Source organism: Cyrtonyx montezumae, unplaced genomic scaffold, assembly GCF_038088225.1.
Source record: "Cyrtonyx montezumae isolate F1298 unplaced genomic scaffold, pur_monq_1.0 scaffold_5, whole genome shotgun sequence".
Taxonomy (NCBI): Eukaryota; Metazoa; Chordata; class Aves; order Galliformes; family Odontophoridae; genus Cyrtonyx; species Cyrtonyx montezumae.
Genome location: NW_027072056.1, coordinates 21643913 through 21667877, shown reverse-complemented (window position 1 = coordinate 21667877; position 23965 = coordinate 21643913). Strand labels below are relative to the sequence as shown.

Sequence of the window (23965 nt, the reverse complement as noted above, 5' to 3'; positions counted from 1 at the left end):
ATCATCTTTGTAGCCCTCAGCTGCACTCTTTCCAGCAGATCCCTGTTTTGTACCAGGGAGCCCAGAACTGCTCCAGTGCTCCAGGTGAGGCCTTACCAGGGCAGAGCAGATGGGGAGGATCACCTCCCTCATCCTGCTGGCCACACTCCTCCTTATGCGCCCCAGGATCCCATTGTCCTCCTTGACCACCAGGGCTCACTGCTCATTGCCAACCTGTCATCCACCAGGACACCCAGGTCCCTCTCCTCAGAGCTCCTCCAGCAGTTGGCTTCCTTTTGCCTCTGCTTCTCGAACCTGTCCTTTTCCAACTTCTCTTGTAAAGATCACTTCACGTGAAGGTAAACTGCCATTTTTTTCTGAATGTAACTGTAATTCACCCCAGATACTTTTGCATGCTGGTAATCCTCTGTCTTCAACTCTTTCAGTAGTTGTGCTTTGCTGAAACATGCATTTCTACCGCTGCAGTGCTTTGCCACCAGCTTTGCTAATTGAATCATTATATTCATCTTTTGTGCTTTTTTTAGTTATGCTTTTTTTTAAAGCAGCTTGCATACATGCTTTCAGTGACCTGTGTGCACACACTGTTGAATTCTGGTGTTTCAGGTCTTCGTTGGGTTTGGAACATTTTAAGTTCTTAAGGCACTGAAGTGCTGTTTTCATAAGGATCATTGTTCGTTGTTGGATCAGGGGACAAGAAACTTGTTAGCTCTGAATCACTTGTGCTAGACTTATTGGTTTCACCTTAGCTTTCTCAGCAGGAGAATTTTGAATTACTTTTTAAAGTGTTTTTGACAATTTTTAATGGAATAAATTAAGAGCAGCTTTTCAGTTGTTATGGAAAAAAGAAGTGTTGTGCCATTAATCAAAGCCGACCACCCGTTTAATTTCTGCTCCTTATTAGGCCATCAATACATTTTTGCATTAATGGGCTGACGACTGCTGAACTTCCCAAAGAGGCATTACGGAGCTGAAGATTCACATCTCAATTGCATGATTCTTTTTCCTTAAAATGGAGTGCTGCTGTTGGCCCAGGAGATGGACTCAGTGATCCTTTTGGGTCCCTTCCAACTTGGGATATGCTGTGGTGGTGATCTAACCTCTTGGTGGCACTTCAGCAGAGCATTTGCAGGGCTTCTTCCTCATGCTCCATGCTGCCCATGGCCCAGGACAGTGGCAGCACGGGGGTGGGCTTGGCAGGGCTTGGCAGGAGGTGTTAGGAGATAACAGGGAGCGTTGGGCACCTCAGAGTTTGATGGTGTTGAAGATTCTCTTGCAGCTTGTCATGTTTTCCTTACCTCTTTGCACGTGGTGCAGCAGGAAGTCATTTATGGTAATTTTCTCCTATTTGCATATAGGTTATAGAGTTCTGTGGTGCAAAGCACGCTCAGAACTCCTTTTAAGTGTCTGTTCAGATCAAAGCAGGGCTGTGTGATAGCTGTTGTCTGACACCAAGCTGTGTGGTGTTGTTTTCATTAAACATTTATCATACTTCCAACGTGACAGCAGGCAACTTTGTGCTTGGGTAACATGTTTTCATGCAAAATTTATTGAAAAAGACGAGACGTTGTAAAGAGATCTTGTTGCCTTTCACCAGTGGCGAAGGGTAAATGTTTGATTGGGAGGAGAGATCCCTTCAGCATGCTGAGGAACAGCGAGACACCGCTGTTAAAGAGTGAGGAAATGCATCTGAAAGTTGGAGTTTGCTCTGGGAAACGTTGCCTTGACAGTAGGCAGGAGCACTTTATTTATTTTTCATTTTTATTCCGCTTGGTTTTAACGACCGTTCGTTACGTTTCTGTAACGATGGAGTGGGCTGTCGTGTGCCAAGCAAATGCTTTACTGACACACAGGTTTTGGAATGGGTCCATTTGTAGTGTAAATTCTTGCATTTCAGATTACTTGTTGAAAGAGCTAACAATTACTAGGTGATCTTTGCGTAATAAATCATGACTTTTTTGTTGCAGAAATGGGAAGATAAGGCAGTGTGTCTCACCAACAGTGTACTGCCTTAGAGTAAAACACTGCTGTTTATTCCTATTAAGGAATATTTCCTTCTTCCCATGATGTGGTTTGGAGCACTTCTACTTTTTAAATCTCACTTTCCAGCCTTGCCAACAGAAAGCAGGTGAGTATACAGCTCACGCATTCACTGCCTGCTTCTATTTCTGTGGATTTTGTTAATTGGTGCCTGGTCACTTTCTGTGTAAAAGTCACATTAAAAATCCATTCCCACAGAGTTCAGCTTTTGGAAAATAACCCTGATGGCCGTTCTGCTTTTAAAACACGTGATGTAAGTAGGGAAAAAATGGTCTTGCTTTTAGAGACGCCCAAACTTCTTTGGGTCTGACACACATCCAGCAATTAGCCAGCTTCAATTCAGGTCAGGAGCAATTCCTCTGGGTGCAGCATTTATGTTAATGGGCCAGACAATGGGAAGGGCCACTGGTAGCTTATCACTTCCCATACCCTCTGCTGCAACAAGGGGTGGCTCTCAAAATCTGTAAAGTGTTCCTGTTTATCTGATCCAATTATGCACATGCTGCTTCCAAAACATAATCTCTGTAGTTGCTGGCCTAAGGTATTTGTGTTCAATCATCTCTATTCACTTACAAATGGGATTTTGTCACACTGAGACTGATTTTGTCACTCTAAGGCCTTCTCTTTAAAATTTTACATGACAAGATACATTTATTAAGTAGCAGAAATGTACAAATATAAATTGATGTTCAGGGTGCTACAACATTTGCTTAATTGGCACTGCGCTCAGTCTAATTCATCAATTATTTTTAATTATTTGGGCTCTTTTCAAGATGCTTTCGAAGCTCGTATTGGGCAAGTATATTTGTTTGCTTTGCAGCTGGAGTTCAAAGGAGAAGTAGCATACCTGTAAGTCTGATTCGAAATATAACAAGTAAGGATTATTTCTGAGCCAATACCTTGTCCAGAAACTTGGAGCCAGTGCAAGACTGTGTCGAGAAGCCTATTCCTCCTCATCCTCATGCTGGAGATGTTCCAGAGCTCCCTAGCTGTTCTGCCTCACTGGTTCTTAGTAGGATTCTGACCTTGGGAACTTACAGAGAACACTCACTTAATCTTCTTTCATAGGCCTACCAATAAAGATCACGGGCTGGAGTGGTTTTGCCGTTATTACGTGTAGTGGAATAGGTTGGAATATAATATAGTAGGAATAGCCTCTTGGTCCTTGTAGGCAGCATCCAAATGTACAGGCCACTGTAGGTGTCATCACTTCTCATATAATCACAGTGGTTCCTTGAGATCAGTTTTATGCATGCTGGTTTCATAACTTGCCCTTTTAGGCTTTGTGCTGAGGGGAATTAAGTGATCTGGATTAGTTCCTGCCCAGCTGCTGCAGGGCACAGTGCAGGTGGTGCCTGCAGACCTGAGGAGCCTTCTCAGAAGTGCTCGGGTTGGTTGTGCTGGCAGAAGTTCACCTGTTGGAGCTTAGGAAGAGCTGAAAGGCCAAGTGAGGACAGCTTCCTGAAGAGAAAGCCAGGCAAAGGCTAATGGGAAGAAGAGTGAACGTTTCCCCGTGGAAAGGAAAGAGCTGCCCATATGCCTGGAGTAGCTCTGAGGTCACTTGCCTTTGACCTGGATTTGTTGCTATTGTCATTTGGGCTGTGTTGGACTTGATTTTCCTTTTTGATTGCTAAAAATCCCCTTTCCTATCTGAAAAGGACGCTCATTTATTCAATGGGATGCAATACTGAGGCAGCAGCATATGGTATTTTTTTGCCTTTTGCTGGCAGAGTCCAAAATACTGCGTGGACTCCAGGCAGGGAGCACACGTGTGAGCTGTGGGCACAACTGCATGGATATCAGTGAACAACCAGGTCCAGAAAGCAAATAGCTTTTTCCTCACAGTAGCTCTTTCATTTTTACCAACCCTGTTACGTTCTCTGACTAGACTGTAAGCAACAGCGTGGTTCCTTCCTAAGCAAGTGCTTAGGAAGAAGTGTTCACTGAGCGAAGTGTTACACGTGCTTTGGATCGATGTGTCCCATCCTTCCTCTTTAGTGTTTTCAAATTAGAATCGTATTTGGAAGTGAGGAAAACCACCTTGCCTGGTGGCCCAGGTAGCTGTGTAAACCACAAAAATACCTGTTTTTAAGTGGAGCTGTGTCACTTCTGCACTTTGAAACACTTTCAGAGAAGAAATGAAAATCAACTTGTAGTGGTAGGAATTCCAAAAGTATAGATGTTGTGTTCTAGCTTTATAGCTCTGTCTTTTAGAGATGCTTGTTGAATTAGCTTCCCTGCTCAATTCGCATCCTACGAGGCCATGCCTATTCCTTCTATGTGCAGAAGTAGATTTTGGAATCCATTTGAAGGCTATATCTTCAAAGACACACATTACTTTAAGCTGTTTTCCAAACTATGCTGTCTCTGAAACTGCCAACCACCATGATTGTCCTTTTATAACTATATAATTTGCATTATCTTGGGTTTTAAAATTGAATAATTCCTTAAATAGAGTATTCTCTCTGAAAGAGTGTTTCATTTACACACGCACTCACATTCTCCCCAAATGTAAACATGTGGCTCTTTTTATACCAGGGCACCTTGCACTTCAGGAGCAGCTGACTGCTGTTTTAATGGACTCTCTTAATCTGTGTACGAGGAATCCAAACTGAATGATACGGAGCTGTGAAAATCCAGTTAGCGTGAGCTGTAATCTCTTTACTGGGTTTAAGTAGTTAGTGGCATTCAGACACCCTGCAGATACTGAACTGCAGAGATACAGTAATCACCTAAACATATAGCCAGGGTCTTGCTATCGTGGAACTAAAGCAGAGGAGTCCCCAGCAATCGTTTAAGTAAGACAAAACAAGCAGAGCAAGGACTGCTTTCTCTGAGCAAGCAAACAACAGGCAACTGGGGAAAAAAAACAGCAAATGTTTTCTTGTAAAAGAGAATGTAATTTCTAGTTGTTCTGTGTGTGTATATATATGTGTGTACATATATATGAAATGTGATGGCTTTTGATAATGAAATTCTTTAATGAATTTACCAAAACAAGTACTTCCATAGTTGAATATCACCTTTTGCTTTAGAAAAGAAAAAACGAATCTGCTCTAGATTTGGACAGGCGTCTACACAAGTTTTAGAAAGCTGGAAAGAGTGGATGCATGCACACCTGGATCCCAGCTGGTGCCAGCTGATAGGTGCCCTGAGCAGGCAGCCTTCTGTAGGATGCAGGATGGCCTGGGGGGATGGTGGGATGGCTTCCCTGGGTAAGTTGGGTTGGGCGCTGCCAGGGATGCAAGCAAGGCTTGTTTCTCTGCTTTAACACCGTTTTGTTAGAAGAATTTCCTGCTGAAGTGTGAATGTTCTAGGCCCTTCCTGCAGAGGAGTCTGTATTTGAGCCAACTGCTGTTTCTCCCAGCCTGTTTTTTGTCAGAGTTCTTAATATAGCAGGTGCACAGGCTCTTAACAGCTCATCTCTATTCTGATTTGCTCTTGGAATTAAACACCTTCATCTTGACAGGACTCGCCATGTTTAGTAGGTGTTACCTCCAGCCTTATGCTTTTTTGTGGCATCAGTTCTTCAGCCTCATGTTGGGTTTTCTCCACGTTTGCCTTGTGGCAGCCCTGGCGGTCACCAGAAGATTTTTCTGGAATAAAAATCATTCATAACATTAAAAGCAACATCTTTAAAGATCCAGGAAGGATGAGGCTGGGAAATGCTTTCAGTGACTTCCAGGGTAGAAGTGGAAAGCCCAGAGGAAGCCTGTTAGATGTCCTGGTGATTCTCCTGGATCCCAGCTTGCTCCTCATCTGCCTCCAGCTGCTGAAGTTCTCGTAAGACAAGGCCCATTTAATGGTGAATTATGTTGGGAATGATCATTTCCTGGACAGAAATCGAAAGAGCAAGATCAGTCTGTTTTCTCAAAATGGATTAAGGAATTGATCAGGAAGGTCTGACTTTGCTGCTCGGATCAGAATCTCTGAAGGCTGCTTAATGGCATCGTGCTGTGTCAAAGAGAGAAAAGGATTTTTTTTTCCTATTGATTCTTGTCAGGTGGGCACTGCTCTGTGCTTTGACAAAATATTAAAGAAATACACATAATGTATTTATAGGACCACATTCAGCAGAGTGTGATTGACAAACATGCCCAATACTGCAAAGCTCAGCCTTGGAGGAAGGCAGGAATGAGGGGGTTTCTCCTTCTAGTTTTCCTTTGCATTTCCTTCTTCCCTCCTCTTTTCTTAAAGTTACATTTTGGCAGCAAGTAGTTGTTGACTGCTGGCAGTGCGTAGCGTTGGATCATCAGAGCAATTGTCTTTAATTAAGCCAAGCAAAACAGCAGGTCTAGGTATTACTCTTCATGGCCAGAATCCTTGTTTTGTCCTGTTACCTTCCCCGTATGAAGTTTTAGCTAAGGCTGTAGTATTGGATTCTACATGTAATTACTTTCTGGTGTGCCTCTGGAAGTTGGGATGCTCTATGAGCATGAAGGTGGAATAGAAGGTGGAGGCTCATATGCAGTGGAAGACATTAAGTCTTGCTTAAAAGGTCAAAATGTGTTTTGTATAGAAGAGGACAAAAGATGAAAATCCACTGATTAATTTATTAAAAAAAAACCAAAAAAAAAAACCCATGCTTTACATCCCAGAGCTTGTTGGAAACTATTTCCATTAACTTTAAAGGTTATAAAATAGGTATCTTCTCTTGAGAAATAGCCATATGGGTGGTAATTGGAAACACTGAAGCTTTTGTTCATTTGTTTTCAATAAATTACCAATTGAAGCACAATTTAAAACAGGAGAAAAAAGAAAACACGAACTGGAAGTAAGTAATAACCACAATCACAGACGTGTTGTGCTGACAGTTGCATGTCGAGAGCTTTCAAGTGGTTTTCTCATCCCACCAACTTTTCTCACTTGTTTCTCCTTTTCTGTTATGTGCAGTCTGGGTTGTTGGATGTCAGCTCACATGGCTGTGTTTGAGCTCGTGCTGTGTGGCAGCTTCTGCTTGTAGCTCCCAAAGCACAGCTTTCCTTCTTTCCTCTGCTGGGCATGGGAAGGGAAGGGGTGTAGAAGGGAACACTGGGAACAGGAAACTGCACTCTCCTTCCATAATTACTTCATTCTTTTTCTATTTTAATAAATAAGGTTGGGGTTTTTTTTTGGTGTTTTATTTGTTGGGTTTTTTTTTTTAGGCTGCAGTGATGGTGGATGTCCACTTGACTTCAGTGAGCGGCATGAGCTCCTCCTTGGGGATCCTTCCAGGAGCAGGGGGGTTATGTGGGAGGCAGAAGGAGTTCCTGCAGTGAGCCCCCATTGCAGTGGGTGTTTCTTTGCATGCTTTCTGTTCCCAAACTTGACTTGCAGTTTTCAGTACAGAAAAGCTTGATGCTTGTGTAACAGTAGTTCTGTGATAAATCCACATTATTGCAGTCCAGTGAAAAATGTAGAAGTTGGAACAATTCTTTTCATGCTGACTTCTTTCTATATCAAACCATTCTCAGTAACTATTTTAATCCAACCCATGGAAGCATTTATTGAGAGCACAATGTTTAGTTTTTCTACAAGTTGATGAGAAATTTATGGGATGAAATGGAAATAAGATTCTCTCTTGTTAGAGTATCCCAAGTAGAAGACTAATGGTTGTCCTTAGTGGTTGCTCTTTCTCTCTTAGTGTTGGTGTGCTTGGTTATTTCTAGATGAGCCCTTCAAGCTCTGCAAGCTTTGTTTGTGAGCTGGCAGTGCAGCCAGATGGATCCAGATGACTTTGTGTTTTCCAAAGGCTACTCACACATGTAGCACGTTGCCCAACATCCCATAAGCCAAGCCTTCAATGGGAGGTAAGCCCTCTGGAGCAAGATGGATGCCACGCTGTAGGCTGCTTTACCTTAATAAAGTACTGTAGATAGGGTTGTTTGATGGCACTATATACAGTAATTGGAAGCAAAACAAAGGATGTTACCCCAGCTGTGAGGGGGTGGCACCTGACTTGGGTAAATGTTCCTTGGAGGTCTGCCATGGTGTGGCCTGCAATAACAATAAAACTGTACTACGGAGGGAAACCTCTCTTGGTTAAAGAAACATGTTAAACACATTCACAGGTGCATAGTATATATGGAAGTACGTACTATGAACACAAGATCTGGTTTTAGCACTACAGTTTTCACACGTGATTCCGGGGTATTTATTTCTGCCCAGAGAAACGCGCTCGGTTTCATGTGCAACATCGTGCTTTCTTCTTCCTGCTCTGCCTTTAATCTAGGACTGTGTTTATGTAATGCAATAGAAATGTTGCTAACGTGATTATACTTTTATATCTTATTAGCTCAAATACTGAGCACAATAAAATGGAAAACTGTTTAAATTTTATGTTTAAATGCTTGAGATAAGAGTTCTTGTAAATGAAATGTGATTACATTTCTGTAATAGATCTTCTCTGTCTTTTACTACTTTGTTTAGCTATGTAATTCTATTGGGATTGCTGTTTCTAAGTTTGACTTTTGGAAATATCCATGTAAAGTACTCAGCATTACGCACCAATACACAATGAGCACAAGTCTATTGAGAGCTCAGTGTTTCCTGTCTGAAAAAGAGAGTCGTTGCTAGATAGTTTTCTTTGTGATAACCAGTTTGAATTAATTCCCGAACATCACCTTGAATTTCCATCTGTGTAACGCTGATGTTCTTAAGCGTTTTGCATTTACCTAATGCTCTGGGCTATTTTCACTTAGCGTGTATGGAGAACTGTGACTATCTTAAAACTGTAGATGATATGAATAACAATTGTTTGCTGATCTTACCCTGTATCTCCCTGGATAACCTGCAGTCTGCAAAGGCTGAGTAAGTGGCAGATAGCTTTTGTCGTCTCTTATCCGGGCTGTACACTTGTAAGGAAGAGCAGGGATAATCGCCTAAATCTAATTAGGGGTTAAAAGAGGCCATGACTGTGATGTGGCAGTGAGACACCTTACTGTATCAATCCTGTTTGCATTAGAAAAATAAGGTTGTCATATTGATTATTCAAATTAGCTTATATTGGCCGTGGCTCAATGGCGTGTACCGCAGCTGAAGCACTTCGAGGTCCCAGCTTTTCAGAGAAGACCTGTGCGTATGGCATATATTATGTGGTGTCCTGTTTGCTCATTTAGAGCTTTGAAAAAACTAAGACCGAGAGAGTTTTATCAGGAGAATTAAAGGTTTAAGTGACCATCAGAAAATGAAGTTGAGCTTTCATGTGTGATATTTGTGATTGCTGAAAGCTATTAAATGAAGGCCAATAAATTTGCTTCAGATCTTTTATGGAAGAGTCAGTATTGGAGTTAACGGATCTTGCAGTATTATGTTTGTGGACTAATTGATGTTTAGTTCAAAGTCAAATGGAGCTAGAAGAGTAAAGTAATTGCATTCAGATCAATTCCACATTCAAGGGATAGCGAATTCCCTGGGCTATGACTTTGGGGTCTGTGTTTTAATTTGAAAACCTACCTGGTGCTGGGCTATTAGAGTATTCTCAAATATTTCTCAGTCTTTGGCGTTTTGTCATTCAACAGCCACATCCCCTCACGTCCTGCTAGGGCGCAGCTGCTCTGCAGAGCTCTGATTCCAGCCTTCCTCGTTGCTGTAGTTGTGATGGGTGACGTAAGTGCGGCACATAGAAGAGGTGAAAAGAAAACCTTTAAGAACACTTTTGCAGTACACCAGGCAGTGTGTGCTAGGGCATGCCACGGGTGAAGGCTGGACACTGTTCTCTTAACTTGTGCTCTAGTTTGTGCTACAAACATCGTTATGGTTGTACAAGAAAAAGAGCACATCCTAAATTGCAGATATGGACAGAGTTAGCAAGTGTGATGGGAAGGATTTTGCCCGTCTTCTGTGCATGTAGAAGACTTCTGTTTATCCCAGGTATCGGTTATGCTACGTTTCTGTCTGGTTTTAGATAAAAAGTCTGCAGTTAATTTGTTCCTCTGATGCACACAGGGACAAGGATTGTTTTAAATTTCTTCACGTGGCTCTTCCAGTTTCTCGTGTCTCTATTGCCTGCTGTTGGTATTGGCGTGACAATTACCCATCCCTGCTGACCAAAAGCCACAATGACCAGAGTGAGGGGATGTGTGTATGTGTACAGAGAGAGGGAGAGCACGAACAACACTTTGACCTCTTCTTAACGACTTAAAACCATTCTGTGCAAACGTTCACATAACTTTGCAATATCTTGCCTGAACAGAAAGCGAAGCAGGCGGCTTATCCTGTCACGCCATTGTGGAGCAGTCCGTTCGGTCCTGACCATTGTTACACCAACGTTTGATTGCTTGGAACGGTTCCAGTTGGGGTTTCTGGGGACGCTGGGCTTTGGCACTTGTGCGCAAGGCGTCGCAGTTTCGTGTATTGTGATTGTGACTTTCAGCCAAAGCTGAAAACCTAGGACGTGAGCCAATGCACAGCATTTTTTTTTTTTTGTTCCAGTAATTTCAATACGCTGCTTCTGTGGATCAGTACAGCACGCTGGTCAGTCATTCTGCATGCTGAACTTGATGTAACGGCTTTTTCTCTTCAAGTCTGCCTTGAATCTCTATCAGAGGATGGATAGGTCATGTTTCAGTGTAGCACTCTGATAGTACTTAGCAAGGTATTCATGTTACTCTACTGAACAGCATGGAAAATCTGCTGGGCTGTGAATAAGAACGAAGCTGTGCTGCTTTAGAGTAGAGGTGGTTTTCTGGGGGAAACACAAGGGCAGAGTAGTAACAAAAATAGCCAAGTATACTGCAGCCAGGAACAGGGCTGAGGATCAGGTCTCTTCCCTCCATTTGAGACTCGTGTGTATGTTACAGTTCTGACCAGTGCTATATTGATGGAGTTAAGCTTGTGAAATCAGGTCGCTCAGGGGTCTGCGGCAGTGAAGTGCCTTGGCTCTGTGAGCAGAAGATTTCTGTGGTCAGAGAATGGGGAGCACACATCCACATCTGACCATCCACGTTTCCAGGTCTCTCTGAGGAATCCTTGGAGAATCTTGCTGTTGCAGGATCTGGCTGCTTGTCTGTTCTGAACTTGCTGTTATAGAATACTTTACATCTGTGCTGCTTTTCGGAGTATTTGAAGGTACAATTGGAAGTGCTGGTTTTACTATCCAAGCTCCAAATTGCTTCACATCCAAGTGTCCTTGGAAACTGTTGTGTTTATGGGGCTTAATTTTTTCAGGAATCTCTTGGCTTTGTATAAGAAAAATAATGTTTGAGGGAATCTTGGCTGTAGAATGAGGCACGCTGAATATATTTGTCTTACCTATTAATTTTGGTCCACTTGGTAGCAAATCTGTGGCCTGCAATATGAATTATTTTTGTCATTGAAGGGAAGCCAAAATACATGGTGCCTAGCAAGACTCCTGGTCCAGACATCGACTGGCCACTTCTTGGCCGTTTGTTCCACCTTGCAAAGCCAGTGCTTCTCTCTTTTCGCTGGAGATGTCCTCTGTGAAGCACTGGATGTGATAAATGCTGAGTTAGATAGACGATATTGCATTCTTTGATGCAAGTAAAAGGTTAAAAGCCTATTAATGAAACCAGCCATTTTGGAGAATAAAACTAATGTTTTTACATCACACGGGTCTCAAACCTGAAGAACATTTGGACTTGATGCCTTAAAGGTTTCAGGCCAACTCACACCAGCATGAGGTACTTAGACAACGTTATTTTTTTTTTTTTTTGAGATGTAAAATTTTCCATTTAAAAATGTTTATTTGTAATTTACTGAATTTTTCTTGTGTACTTAACATAATATTTTTGGCATCGGTGTTTTCAGCCTTGGTGTAACAATGCTCTGAACACATCCATTAATTCTTTTCTCTGCAAAGTAGATGTGTAATGAGCATAAGACCAAAAGCAATTTTAGCACTGCTGTTACCAAATAACAACAGGCTTGTAAACTATATAGTTAAAGATTGGAGTATCATATATATCATATATTGGCAAGTACTGGAGAAAGAAATGACAGATAAGCAAAATACAGATCTGTTTGTGACCTAAAGCCACAGGGGAGGCTGCTCCATCATGTCAGACTCTGTGGCTCTGGAGGATCTCCTGGCTTTCTCCTTCCACTCAGTGTATGCTCAGCTCACATGGAGTGTCCAGCTTGGAAAAAAGCCAGGAGACTTGCAAAGACCTTCTGTGCAATAGAGTACAGTAGGAACCAATTGTGAAATGCAAATGGCAACTCAAGTCTCCTGTGATCAGACGTGTTCCAGGCTGTGCTCGATGAAGTAGTTGGGATGTTAGAAATCAACTACTGGACATCAGGTAGGTGTGTTTCTTTTTGAATAAGTCTTTACTCCATGTAGGAATGAAAACCTCTGCCCATCTGACAGTTAAACGTATTGTAGGCATTTTGAGTATACTCAGAGTACCTTGTATTCATGGGGGAGATAAACACAGGCCCCGTGAAAGGGAGAAATCAGGCTTCAGGGACACAGAAGAGGTGAAAAAGCACTTACAAATGGGATTTTGATGCTTAAAAAAGCATTTTAGAGCATTTTAGAGTGCTGGAATTGGATTGAGTGCTGTCACAGGCTGTAGAATCTCAGCGGTGTCACTTTGTGGCTCTCAGCTCAACCTGCCCATGGCTCCACAGTGCTGCCTGCATCCTTAGCAATAACAGTAAGGTGTACTGGCTCATCCTTGTCTTTCACCTAGGCTGTGGAAGCCAATTGGTGCTGAATGCTAGTGATAGAGTACCAGGATGATTCAGAAAGTTCGTTCTGGGATGCTCACTGCATCTAAGGTGATGGACAGGATGGCTCCCTGAGTGCCAGGAAGATTTATGGTTATTAAAAACAGAAGCTGTGTTCGTTGATGGAAACTGTCAATGAGCTTGTTGGCGTTGATGATGGGGAGCAGGCCCGAAGCTGGGCAAGTCCATTTCTCTTCAGATATTAAATTCAGATAGTAGTGTAAATTGTTCTTTAGCGAACTGAGGTCTATGGGAATTATTAAAAAAAAAAAAAAATCACTTCTGAATTTAGTATAGGAAATGTAAATTGTCACCAGAATGTTCAGGAGTGGAATGCATAACTGTATGTAGCAGCTTATTGAAGGCATCTTATAGCAGGAATTTGGAGCAGTGAGCAGAAGCACGAAGGTCTTGGTTTTGATTTTTAGTTTTGTTTTTTTCCCAGAGATTAATGGAAAGTTCTCTGACAGCAAGGAGGTTTGAAATACTTAACACAGGTTTTCTTCTAGAAGGTTTTGTCCATTTGGGAAAAATGCATAGGTGGTTGTAGAGGAGATGGACCACGGGCATGAGGTTTCCTTGTGCAACAGACAGAGGGCCTGAAGGAACAGAGGAAGCGAATGGACACCGATGTATCCAGATATCTCATTTTGCCTAAAAGCAAGTGCCGGCAGATAAATGCCCATAAAGGGATTTCTATCTTAAGCCCCATGGATTTTTATTTTTTTTTTAATTTTTTTTTTTGCAACTTTTTGTGTGAGTTAGAAATGAAAGCCATTCATCTAGTGCCCCAAAGAACGGCCTTATTGAATGGAATAACAGTGTAATGTACCATTGAAGGCAGGATTGAAAGTGATTATCTTGTTAACTCTTGACAGTTACCGCCAGCTTGAAATAGAACTGGCAGGCTTGATTTGCAAATGAATTAGAGCTTTTTCATTTTGTGCCAGGATCATCTTTTTATATTCTGATATGACAGATGCTATGTTCCATGCTTTTGTTTCTCTTTGGTTTTATACTTGCAAATAAAAAACAAAAGATGGTGATAGTAATTTTATTTGCATCTTTTCTCCAGGAGTTTATTCTTTGTGTCAAAGTTTTTAATCTTATATTTTTCAGGAATTTGTTGAAGAATAGTATTGTTCCCACAGAATGAAATTTCATTAGGTTAAGTACAGTCATAATTGGGTGAACGGCGAGGATTTAAAAGCTTTCTGAAATGGGAAAAATCGATGGCACTCCGATGGTTTTAGTACTTAGAACGCTGAAGTTTTCTCACTGATTTATAGTTAAATTTAATACCCTTTACAGCTGAGAGCTGACTGCAGCTGAGGAGAATCTAACGTTAAAATAATGATCCCAAAATTCTGCTAATAAACTGCAGGTGTAATTAGTTTCAGATTAATGCTGATGAACGGTGTTTATATTCTGCAGCCATCCAAACACAGATGGTAAGGTGTTAGGTATGGTAATTATTGTGCACTCTTTATATGTTCCTCATTAACCTGTAACGCTCTTTACCAGTCCGGAGAGTTTTTCCTATAGTTGTGTTTACTGACATTAAAACTCGCTGTGCTTTGTTTAATATTCAGTGTGCTGTTCTGTGCATTTGCAGTGCTGGGCTTTTTGCTACTTTTGTAATCTATTTTGTACTTAGAGACTAATTAGCAACACTTCCTACTACCACCGACGTCCGTTACTGAAATGTTTCCATACACTTTCACCTGCAGGATGTGTTTTAATTGAATATCTACTAAATAATATTACAGAAAAGGTAAAATAGGCCAAAGATGTCTAATTTATTTAAAACTCCACAGTAATGCGGTTAACAAAGGCAGTGATACTGCAAAGTCTGAAGCCTAATTGCTTGTGTTTGCTGGGAGTTCAGGCCTTGATTAACAAGGTTTTGCTCCTTGTGGGGGAAATCCTGAGCACAGTACAGCAAAGGGGGGGGGGAAAATAGAAATCCAAACCAGCGTCCCCCTCTCAATCGTGTATCAAAACTCCAAGGACTTGCAAATGACAAAGTCCTTTGAATTTCCAGGTTTCTCTGAGGAATGGCTTGAACTGGCAACCGGGTTAAATAAATCTGCTTTGATAATTTATAGGATTTTTATACGTGATCTCCACTCCTAGTAAACAGATCTGGGAGCTTTGGAGTAGTTATCTCAGCTCGCCTTTATCTGAGAAACACTTATGGAGAGAAAGTGTTCTTTTTGTTTTTGTTTTGTAGAGTTTATTTGAAAATATTGAAGCTATCAACTCCGCACTTTGGTTTTTCTTTCTCTGTTTAGTTTCAGTGTTTATTTCAATTGCATAAAATCTTGAATTTTACTCTGCGAGAAAGGGCTGTATATATATATTTTCCCTCCTGAATATTTGATAAGGTCTCTTGGGTACTGATTTTTCTTCTCTCTGGGATAACATATTATGGAAATCGTTTCACCTTGTGTCCTATTTAAAGTCCCTGGTTTTAGCATGATTCAATTTAGCTTGCATTATATTCTGCGGAGTTCTTCGGCAGTTCTGTGCTATTCTGTATGTGTTTCTATGTGTGGGGAGGCATTCCTGCTTTTCTTCCTTCTTTTGATAAGTGACCTTCATATAATCTTCTTGAATCTTTATCAAATTTAATTTATTAGTAGTTGGCCAAACTTCTTACTGTTTTTTTCCCCAAGTGAAATAAACTCTTTGGTTGACTGGAGTGATGGAGCCCCTGAGCACAATAATATCAGCTTTGAAGTCCTCACACTTCAGGACCAGCTCCAGACGGCTTGGATGTGATATTAAGTAAGAGCAAAACAGCATTCACTCTTCTAAAAATATCATGGCTGTTTCCTCCAGCATTCAGAGTGATCATCCAGCATCAAGTCAATGGTTGCGTGGCATCTCATCCTGTTGAACTCTGACATGGAAAGGTATATTCTCAGCAAACGTTATCATGCTGGTTTTCTGGATGCTTGGTCCTGGCAGAATAACAGCCAAGCTATTGCCCTGAGTTTCCTCTCACCTGCGACCCTTCTGTGGCTGGCATTGCGCTTCTGAATCATTTTCACTATTTATTTTGTAGATTTATCTTCCAGTAACCAGGCAAAACTAGGATGCGATGGATAGGAGGAACTCCTAAGTCTGTTAAGTAGCCCAGGAAGTTTCTTGGAGGCACATGAAGTATTGAGGATTTTTTGTGCAACTTCAATACTTCACTGCAAGGCTTTTGTTTTTCATTACTGTGCTTCACGAGGTTTTGTATCTCAGAAGTGCCAAAACGGACTGTGTTTCATGTTATATCTGTCTTCTTCGTTTTCAAGCAGCTTGAGTACATAAATGCATAATCTGTGAAATCTTACTTTTTTTTTTTCAGTTAATAGGTTTAATTGGTAGTAGTGCTCATGTTACTGTCTAAACTCAGGTTTCTTTTCCTCCATCTTTATGTAAGAGGCAAGAGGAAATAGCTTTCTTTGCTCTTCTCCTCTTGCCTTTGGTACACCGTCTTTGATAGAATTTCTGCTTAGCTACAAAAATATAAACCGTACTTTGTGAGATTCTCTTTATGACCCAGGGATGTTAACCAGTAGCATTGAAGAGTAAGGCATTTGTTGGAGTTCTGTTCCTGCATGCTGCATAGTGTTTACAGGCAGTTCTCCAGACCCCTGGTGTGCTGTTGGACCGGTCATGGATTACTTGGGAGAATCAGCATTCAGCACTGCCCTCTTGAAAGGGGTTTGAAGGACGGGCACAGGGCTTGGATTTCTCTGGAATTCTTATTGTTTCTTTCAAAGCCTACTGAAATTAGTCTGTATGGCCTGCAGTCAGACTTGGAAACATGAACATATAATTTTACACAGCAGTACTGAAGCTATAAAATTTAGTGCAGTGTGATGTGGTCATCCATTTCTACAGACTGCATCCAGGACTCTGCAACTCTGACAGTGACATTCCATCTAGCTGAGAGAGGAACTGCAAGTGCATGCTAACTACTGAACGCTCAGCGTGCAGGTGTCATAATCACAAGTAGAAGAAGTAAATAGTGTGTAGTCACATGGGAAGCTAATTTTCTTCTTGCCAGCAGTATACAGGGCCAAGCTGTGGTCTGGGAAACCATGAGATATTGGCCATTGAAAGAGGTGATCTTGCTGCTGGTTGAGTTTTGGATCGGGGTTTCCACATCACGAGAGATAAGGGAAGCTGTTAACAGCTGTGGTTTTCTGGTTTTTGTCTTAACACAAATGCTATAATTTAGTCAGAAACTGGAGTATTACCAATACCTGTGTTAGTAATGGCTTCTGTAATAAATTCCTTATCTGAATCTGCCTTACAGATCAGTTTGGAATGAATAGTTTACTGACAGGGGAAGAGACAGTGATACCTAATGATGGGAAGAGTAAAGGTAACCACAGGTTATGGTGGAGCAGGAAGTCAAGACTAGTTCAAGGCGCTATTCTTGAATAATTGTCTCAAATGTTGAAGACATCATCATCTGCTGAAGTTCATAAAGAAGTTCTGAAAACATTGGAAGGCATCAGCTGTTTATGTTGAGGTGTTTTTATGTAGAATGCAAGTAGGGGCTGAAAACATGGACAAGAAAAATAGGCAGTGTGTGCTCCTTGAAAATTGTGACTGGTGATGAAATGTAGCTCAGCTGTAGTTTTTTCCTTTGGTGTTACTAAAGACTAACATTTGGATTGTCCCAAATATTGTGCTTACTGGCTTTGGGGTACAATTTTAAAATATATGCGTATGAACTAGTGGTCTGCATCACAAACTCCTTGCTGTCCTGGGGGAGCTCAGTGCCAGAGCTTCTGTGATGGTAGAATGCAATTCAAGTCTAAGCCAAGTTTGCCTAAAGAACCAGAGAAATAAATGAGAACTAAGAGACCATTTGGAAGGCAACTAGGTGTTCTGTTGGGAGCAGAGTAGTGTGGTGTAGAAGTTTTTAGCAGAGCTTTATCACCTAATAAAGACAATTGATACTGATGTAACTTCTGTTGTCTCTTTCTAGAATAATGTAGTTGTATTGTTAACAGATGTATAGTTTACAGAATAAGCAGTTCAAATAGTATGGTAGTCAAGGTGTATAACGAGGAAGATTATCGTGGTGGAAGGGAATAATTGAAAAGAGATGGCATGTTCACCTGTGTCTCAGGCTCACAGAGGAAAAACTCCAAAAGGTGTATTCTCCAGAAAGAGATCCTTCCCCAGTGGTGGTCAGCCCTTAAATGGGGTCTGGGAGAGGTGGAGCCAGACTCCACTCCTTCCAGTCACACAGGTACATTGCCTTCACCTGTGCTCCTGTGGCTGACTCAGTGCTCACCTCAGGTGATCCATCAGTGGTTCAGGCCATGATTCAACAGTTCCCATATGGTCTTGCAACAATTGTGGATGTGTGTGAAACTGTGACTGCCACTTATTTGAAGTATTTTATGTCATTAATGATGGAGATATTTGGTGAGAATTGAAGGTTCGCTTAAACTTCAAAGGACATCATGACTGAACTGTAGCAACAGTTGTGATTTTTGCATGATGCTATTTTTGAAATGTATTTGTAAAAGGAATCTTATTTGGATAATGATTTTTAACTAGAAAGAACAACTGCTGCCGTGGCTTCGCTAGCCATCCCTGCTGATTGATGCGTGGCAGCCGTGGGCTGCACAGAGTGCTTCATTGGAAGTGACAGGTGCCACGAGGTTTATTTAGGACAACCTCAACCGTGTCCTGGTTTGTTTGATAATGTCTGCCTTATGGGTGTTCAGCCACTGCATTTCCTGCGTTAGAGCCGTGTGTTACACCGATATTACTATCTGTGCTGCCTCAACTACAAATTGGATGAACAGCCAGTGACACTTTTTCAATATTATTACATTAAACCAAGTGGATTTTGATTGATAACCTAATATTCAACTAATGCAAAGCATCAATCATGGCAAGTATATTAATTATTTAATATTGCAGTCTAATTCAGAAATCGATGTGCTGCATGAGGGGAAGGGAAACTCGCTGTTCCCAGAAGACTTTAGGCAGGGAATTATTAAAGAAAAAAAAACCAAACCTGCTGTACTCTTGTGTGTTAGTTCGATACAAATCTTTATTCATTTGCCAATAATCTCTTCGCATTTTCCACTTCAGGACCATTTTTATCAGTTTTGAGACCTATAATTGAATTAAGTCTGCTTTCAGCACAGAGCAAAAAGAGTTGTACCAATATTGATGAAGTCAGGACAGGCCACTAACAGGGCAGGTTTTATACCATTAGTTGGGGGCTCCTAACATCAGTGTCTCGGATCCTGCTTCCCAAGCAATTTCCTTAAGGCCGTTTAGCACCTCAAAACGGTTGTGAAAGACAATTGCTATTTAAGCTACCAACCCAAACCATTCTATGGTTCTGTGGATCATGCAGTTCATTAACTGATTGTTTGAAGAGCTCCTGGGTGTAGTTTCTCCTCGTTTGGCATGCTTAAAGCCCTCCTTCCTCAAAAGACATGGTTACATTTCTGGAAGCAGATAGAACCTGGAGCCAATGAAACCAGAAGCAGCTTCCTTTGTTTGGCGGCTTGGGCTCAGGGATTTGTATTGGTTTTGCTTTGGTTTGGGTTCTCCCTTGTTGAAGTGGCAGAGAGCAGTTGCAGGTAACTCTGTGCCCTTTGCTGCTCCAGGACAGCAATCACGCTGTGTCCTTGGCAGGATATTTCAGGGGCTGTGTTTTGCTTTGAGTTCTCTTATTCTCTTTCCTTTTTTATTTTTTTTTTTATAGTTTGGTGCTTCTTCTTCTTTTTCCCCACAGTGTGCTCAGTTAACGTGCAACTTATGCACTGCAGCACCTTCTTAACTTTCCAGTAATTTTGTTGGAGTGGTGATGAGGCAGGACCAATATAAAGCCATTGAACGTGGATTTCATAAATACCAGTATGCAAAGTTTTGCTTTATTAATGTCATTATGAAGCAGTGGGATAATTATGCGAAAAATGCTTCTTCAAAGGAGTGTCCTGTTGCTTTGCAAACATTTATTATGATTTTTAGGCAGGTAAAATTTGAGGTAATCAATATTTCTGCATTTGGATGATCAATGCTCTAAAAATATTTTAACGATTGAGATATTAAAAATAACAATTGAACATAATTGGGAGATTTCACAGCTTTGCCGTTTTCAGAGCTAACTATGAATTGTTTTAGACAAGGGTTTAGCAACTATTTAGGACTTCTGTTCTTCTGTTACAGGGACGCTGGGAACATCAAAGCTGGATTAGAACATCTGGTAAGTTTTAATTTTCTCTTGAACATTTGCATCATCTTTGATATCTGCATTCCAAATGAACACTTTTGAATGAGCTTTGAATACCTTGAATTGAGAAAGTCAACCATTTCCCAGAGGGTCAGCTTACTGTTATTATGTGAAGGCACTTACATTTTCATTTATCTTACTGTTTCAAGGGAATTTTAATTTTTTTTTTAATTACTTTTTTTGATGTAGAGATGAAATAAAACGGACTACAATCCTTGGATTGATGATTACCTTAATTATAAACAAAAATGGTTTTGGTGTAGGTTTTTTTGGCATATCCTGATCTGAAATCAACAAACTTGTGACAAAAAACAACAGAAAAAAAAAAAAAGACACGCAATCAAATATCGCATGCATAAATATGGTGTGTTTTAGTAATTTGGAGCCTTTGAAAGGAGTGCACAGCTTTGTTTTTTTTTGTTGTCTGTGCTTTATGAATAATGTATTGACTTAAGTTCCATTCAGTGCTGCAGTATAAAATAATAATTGAGATGCAAAGTATTTTTGGTTTAAGTAAACATATTCAAACCGCAAGTGATGGCAAGACATACTTAGCATTAAAAACAAATCGGTTGATCACAACTGGAAAAAATGCAATATTGTCACAAGTCTGAAGCTCCTTGAGCATGGAATGTTAGCATCAGCATCATCTGAACATTGAGTAGTTCATCTAAACAGATTATTAAATCCCATTATATCAAAATATTCACTATTAATGGCACGTATATTCCAGTACTGCAGGAGAAGTGTTTAAATTCATGCTTAATTTTTCATACAGCGTCTAAATAATATATACTGTTCCATCCTGCTATTAAAATAAAATCTTATCACAGCGTATTGCAGGAAAAAAAAAATGCTTTTCTGTTGTTGCTTCCCGTTTTGGGGATCACACGGGCACCGTGATTTGTAGGAGCTTGTGTTCCAGTATCTTTGTGGAGTAACAGCAGGATGAAAAGCGTGTATATTCCAGCACAGTTGTCAACAGTTTCCCTTTTATAATGATGGCATATTAACTGCTCCATTGCTACTAGTATTTTGAATCCGTAAATGGAATAAATAGCTGAGCGTTATGAATAGTTGTAAGAGCAGTTGGAAAATTAATCTTGTTTGCTAGTTTCATAGGCATCTTGTACGCTAGTTGAATCTCTTAAATAAATTTTTCAAATGTTTCATTCCTCTGCTGGTGTCAGGTTGTTGTAATCTGATGGGTTCTGAGGATTTTTCTAATGCATTATAAAGATGCTGTAGTCTTGACAGATGACCGTGACTGCTACTTTTTCTAAATTGGGAGTGCTGCAGGAGCTGGAGCTGTGAGTCTGATTTATAATGTCACCTCAAACCTGCAGGTTCGGGAGGAGGAGGTCTGTGGTTTCTGAGCAGGCTGGGGCAGGGGAGGCTGGGCCAGGATTAGTGCTCGCTCACGTCCTCAGCTTTGTGGGGATTTGGGGGAAAATGTGCTGGAAAGAAGCTTGGCAGGGTAACGGCACCTGAAGTTCTTTGAGATGGTAACTCACTGTATGCTTGAATAATGTCTTTTCCATGAAATACATTCGCTGCTTTGTATTCCTATGAAAGATCTGTCAAAAACCTCCAGGTCTTTAAGACTTTTTTTCCTTTTCCCTGTGATCTTAGAAAATCTGTCCTGGGAACGGGTGCTCAAGGAAATGAGCTGTTTCCCGAGGCACCTGCAGATGGGAGAATTCGTGCTGGAAACTTTTATATCTCAATGTTATGGCAGACAAGTTCAGAAAGACCTTTGAACTCCAGTAAATTATGGGGACGTTTCTCAGACGAATTAAGCCACACTATTGCTTTAGTTCTTCTGCTTTGCATTACTGCATCTCCAAGTACCTGTAAGAAATTGTTTTCCTCCATTTATTTCCCCAAAGTTAGCAATGAAAACAAGAGTTTAGTTACTGTTTATAAATCTACTTATTATAAATCTACTGTTTAATCATTTGTTTAAAATAGGATGTGCTTTCTCATTACATTTATAGATACTGTTTGCTGGATTGCAGCCTGTCTTACTGCTTACATGTGCTTAATGGCATCTGCCATCTGGGCATTTAGCATCTCGCTGCACACGGCTGCTTTTCAAAACTGGGGTAAACATTTTGCAAGTTGTTATTTGGGAATATTTTCAGTGTGAAAACAGATGCTTTCATAAACAGCTTGTTTCTTGGTAGTCTGGAGACCTTCTCAGGGTCACGTGGCTGTTGGTGAGTCAGTAAGCATGCAAGTCCTGGAGCTGCAGGCTGCTTTGGACTGGAAGGGGCCATAAAGCCCATCCTGTGCCAACCCCCATTCCATAAGCAGGGACACCTCCCATAGACCAGGTGCCCAAAGTCACATCCTGCCCAGTTTGAGCGCTGCAGGGATGGGGCATACACAGCTCTGGGCCTCGCTGCCCTCTTGATGGATTCCTTCTGAGAAGACCCAGCTGGAGGAGCTGCTTTGGTGCTTGCTTGTTATTTGCTCGGTTATTTGGAAATGCTGGAATAGGAAATTAATATTTGCAGTTCTGCTTTCTGTTGGTAGCTCCACTGAAATTGAACCATGGTAGCTATTCGTGTGGTTTCTTCAGCAGAGCTATCTTATTTGTGTCTTTTGTATAACATTTCAAGGCAATAACCTCCTTGTCCTTGTGGTCAAGCAGCAGCGTCAGTCCGTTTTAAATGATGGAGAGCAACCTGTCATTAATAGCTTGTTAGCTCATCAGCGGTTTGTAAGAATATGGTTATTGTCTGGCAGTAAGGCCGGCGCTCCTCTCTGATCAATAACCACCAGCAGGTGCAGATGGAGCTCCTGTGCACTGCCTATTGCACTGCTGCATGTTGCTCTGCCAGCAGAGCTGCAGCAGCTCGTTGTTTATGCCTCTAGTTGCGTAGTGTGACACAGGTAGTGTGTATTAAGGTCAGGGATTCACGATAACTAATGTTGGTGTACTCCACCTGGCAGCTCTCTGTCTGCAGATCTCCGTACTGGAGCTCTCTTGGCAGTGACAAAGGTGTTGTTCCTCTGTCTAGAAGGTGTTAATCCTACATGGCAGGTATCACGGCCACCACAGTGCTCCTGGGGAGCTGTGATTCTCACACCCCAGCTCCCATTCTTGGCACTTGAGCAGTCTCCCCTCCTCCCTGAGATCACAGACGAGGCTCCTGCGTGGAGGACAGGTCTGGAGCAAGAGGCAGCACTGGGGGAGGTGGGGAGTGTGGCCGTGATTATGGCAGTGCATCCCAGCATGGAAGCCTTCAGGTTTTTGTCTTAAGCGTGGACAGCTATGCAGAAGGTGCCCTAAATGGGAAGTTGTCATAAAATGAAAACATAACAAGTAAGATCCTCTTCTGCTATTAGGTAAGCAATCAGGCTAGTGGGTGGGAATGGTGCTGAAAGATGCTGGTGGTGTAACCCTTGTAGTCTGTAGCCTGTAGCTTGTAAAATAACCATTAGATGGCAACAAAATAGTTTTTTTATATATAAATATATACTAAAAAAAATCTGAGCATCTAAAATATCAATTTAATATATGGAGTAAAAAAGATAGTTTTAATCATGTTCCATGCCATAGTGAGAAATGCGGTCAGGTACATAAGATGGTTTATGCACACCATGAAAATTCTTACTCCTGGTTAAAAATGCACGCAGTGACCTGCACTGTCCCAAAGCCTTTAATTTTTGCCCCTTTTAATTGATAAATGAGTTCTTTCCCATTAAGGTTGATGCTTGTTACTGTCAGCCTGGCTCCCCAGCCCATTTCCCAGCACTGTCAGATGAGCACTGCAGGACCCAGCTGAGGCAGGGAAGGTCCCTTCCACCTCTTGGCCAGGTAACAATGACGTCCACGTGCATGGCTATGTCCTCTCCAGTCCCAGCCCCAGTCACAAGCTGGTTTGTCCCTGCCCGGCGCTGACTTCTGCCTGCATCTCACTGAGGACAGCTTCTTGGGCAGCGGTCCCTCAGGCAGCAGCAGGCTGACTATTG

General features: G+C 41.4%; 1 protein-coding gene across 1 annotated transcript in view; it reads left to right on the top strand.

Annotated features, from left to right (window-relative positions):
• Positions 1 to 23965, top strand: part of RSRC1 (arginine and serine rich coiled-coil 1) — a 104705-nt gene that overhangs the window by 35213 nt on the left and 45527 nt on the right. Inside the window, exon 5 of the mRNA XM_065747873.1 lies at positions 19921 to 19957. Coding sequence (XP_065603945.1) covers positions 19921 to 19957 — 37 coding nt within the window. The remainder of the gene's footprint in view (positions 1 to 19920; positions 19958 to 23965) is intronic.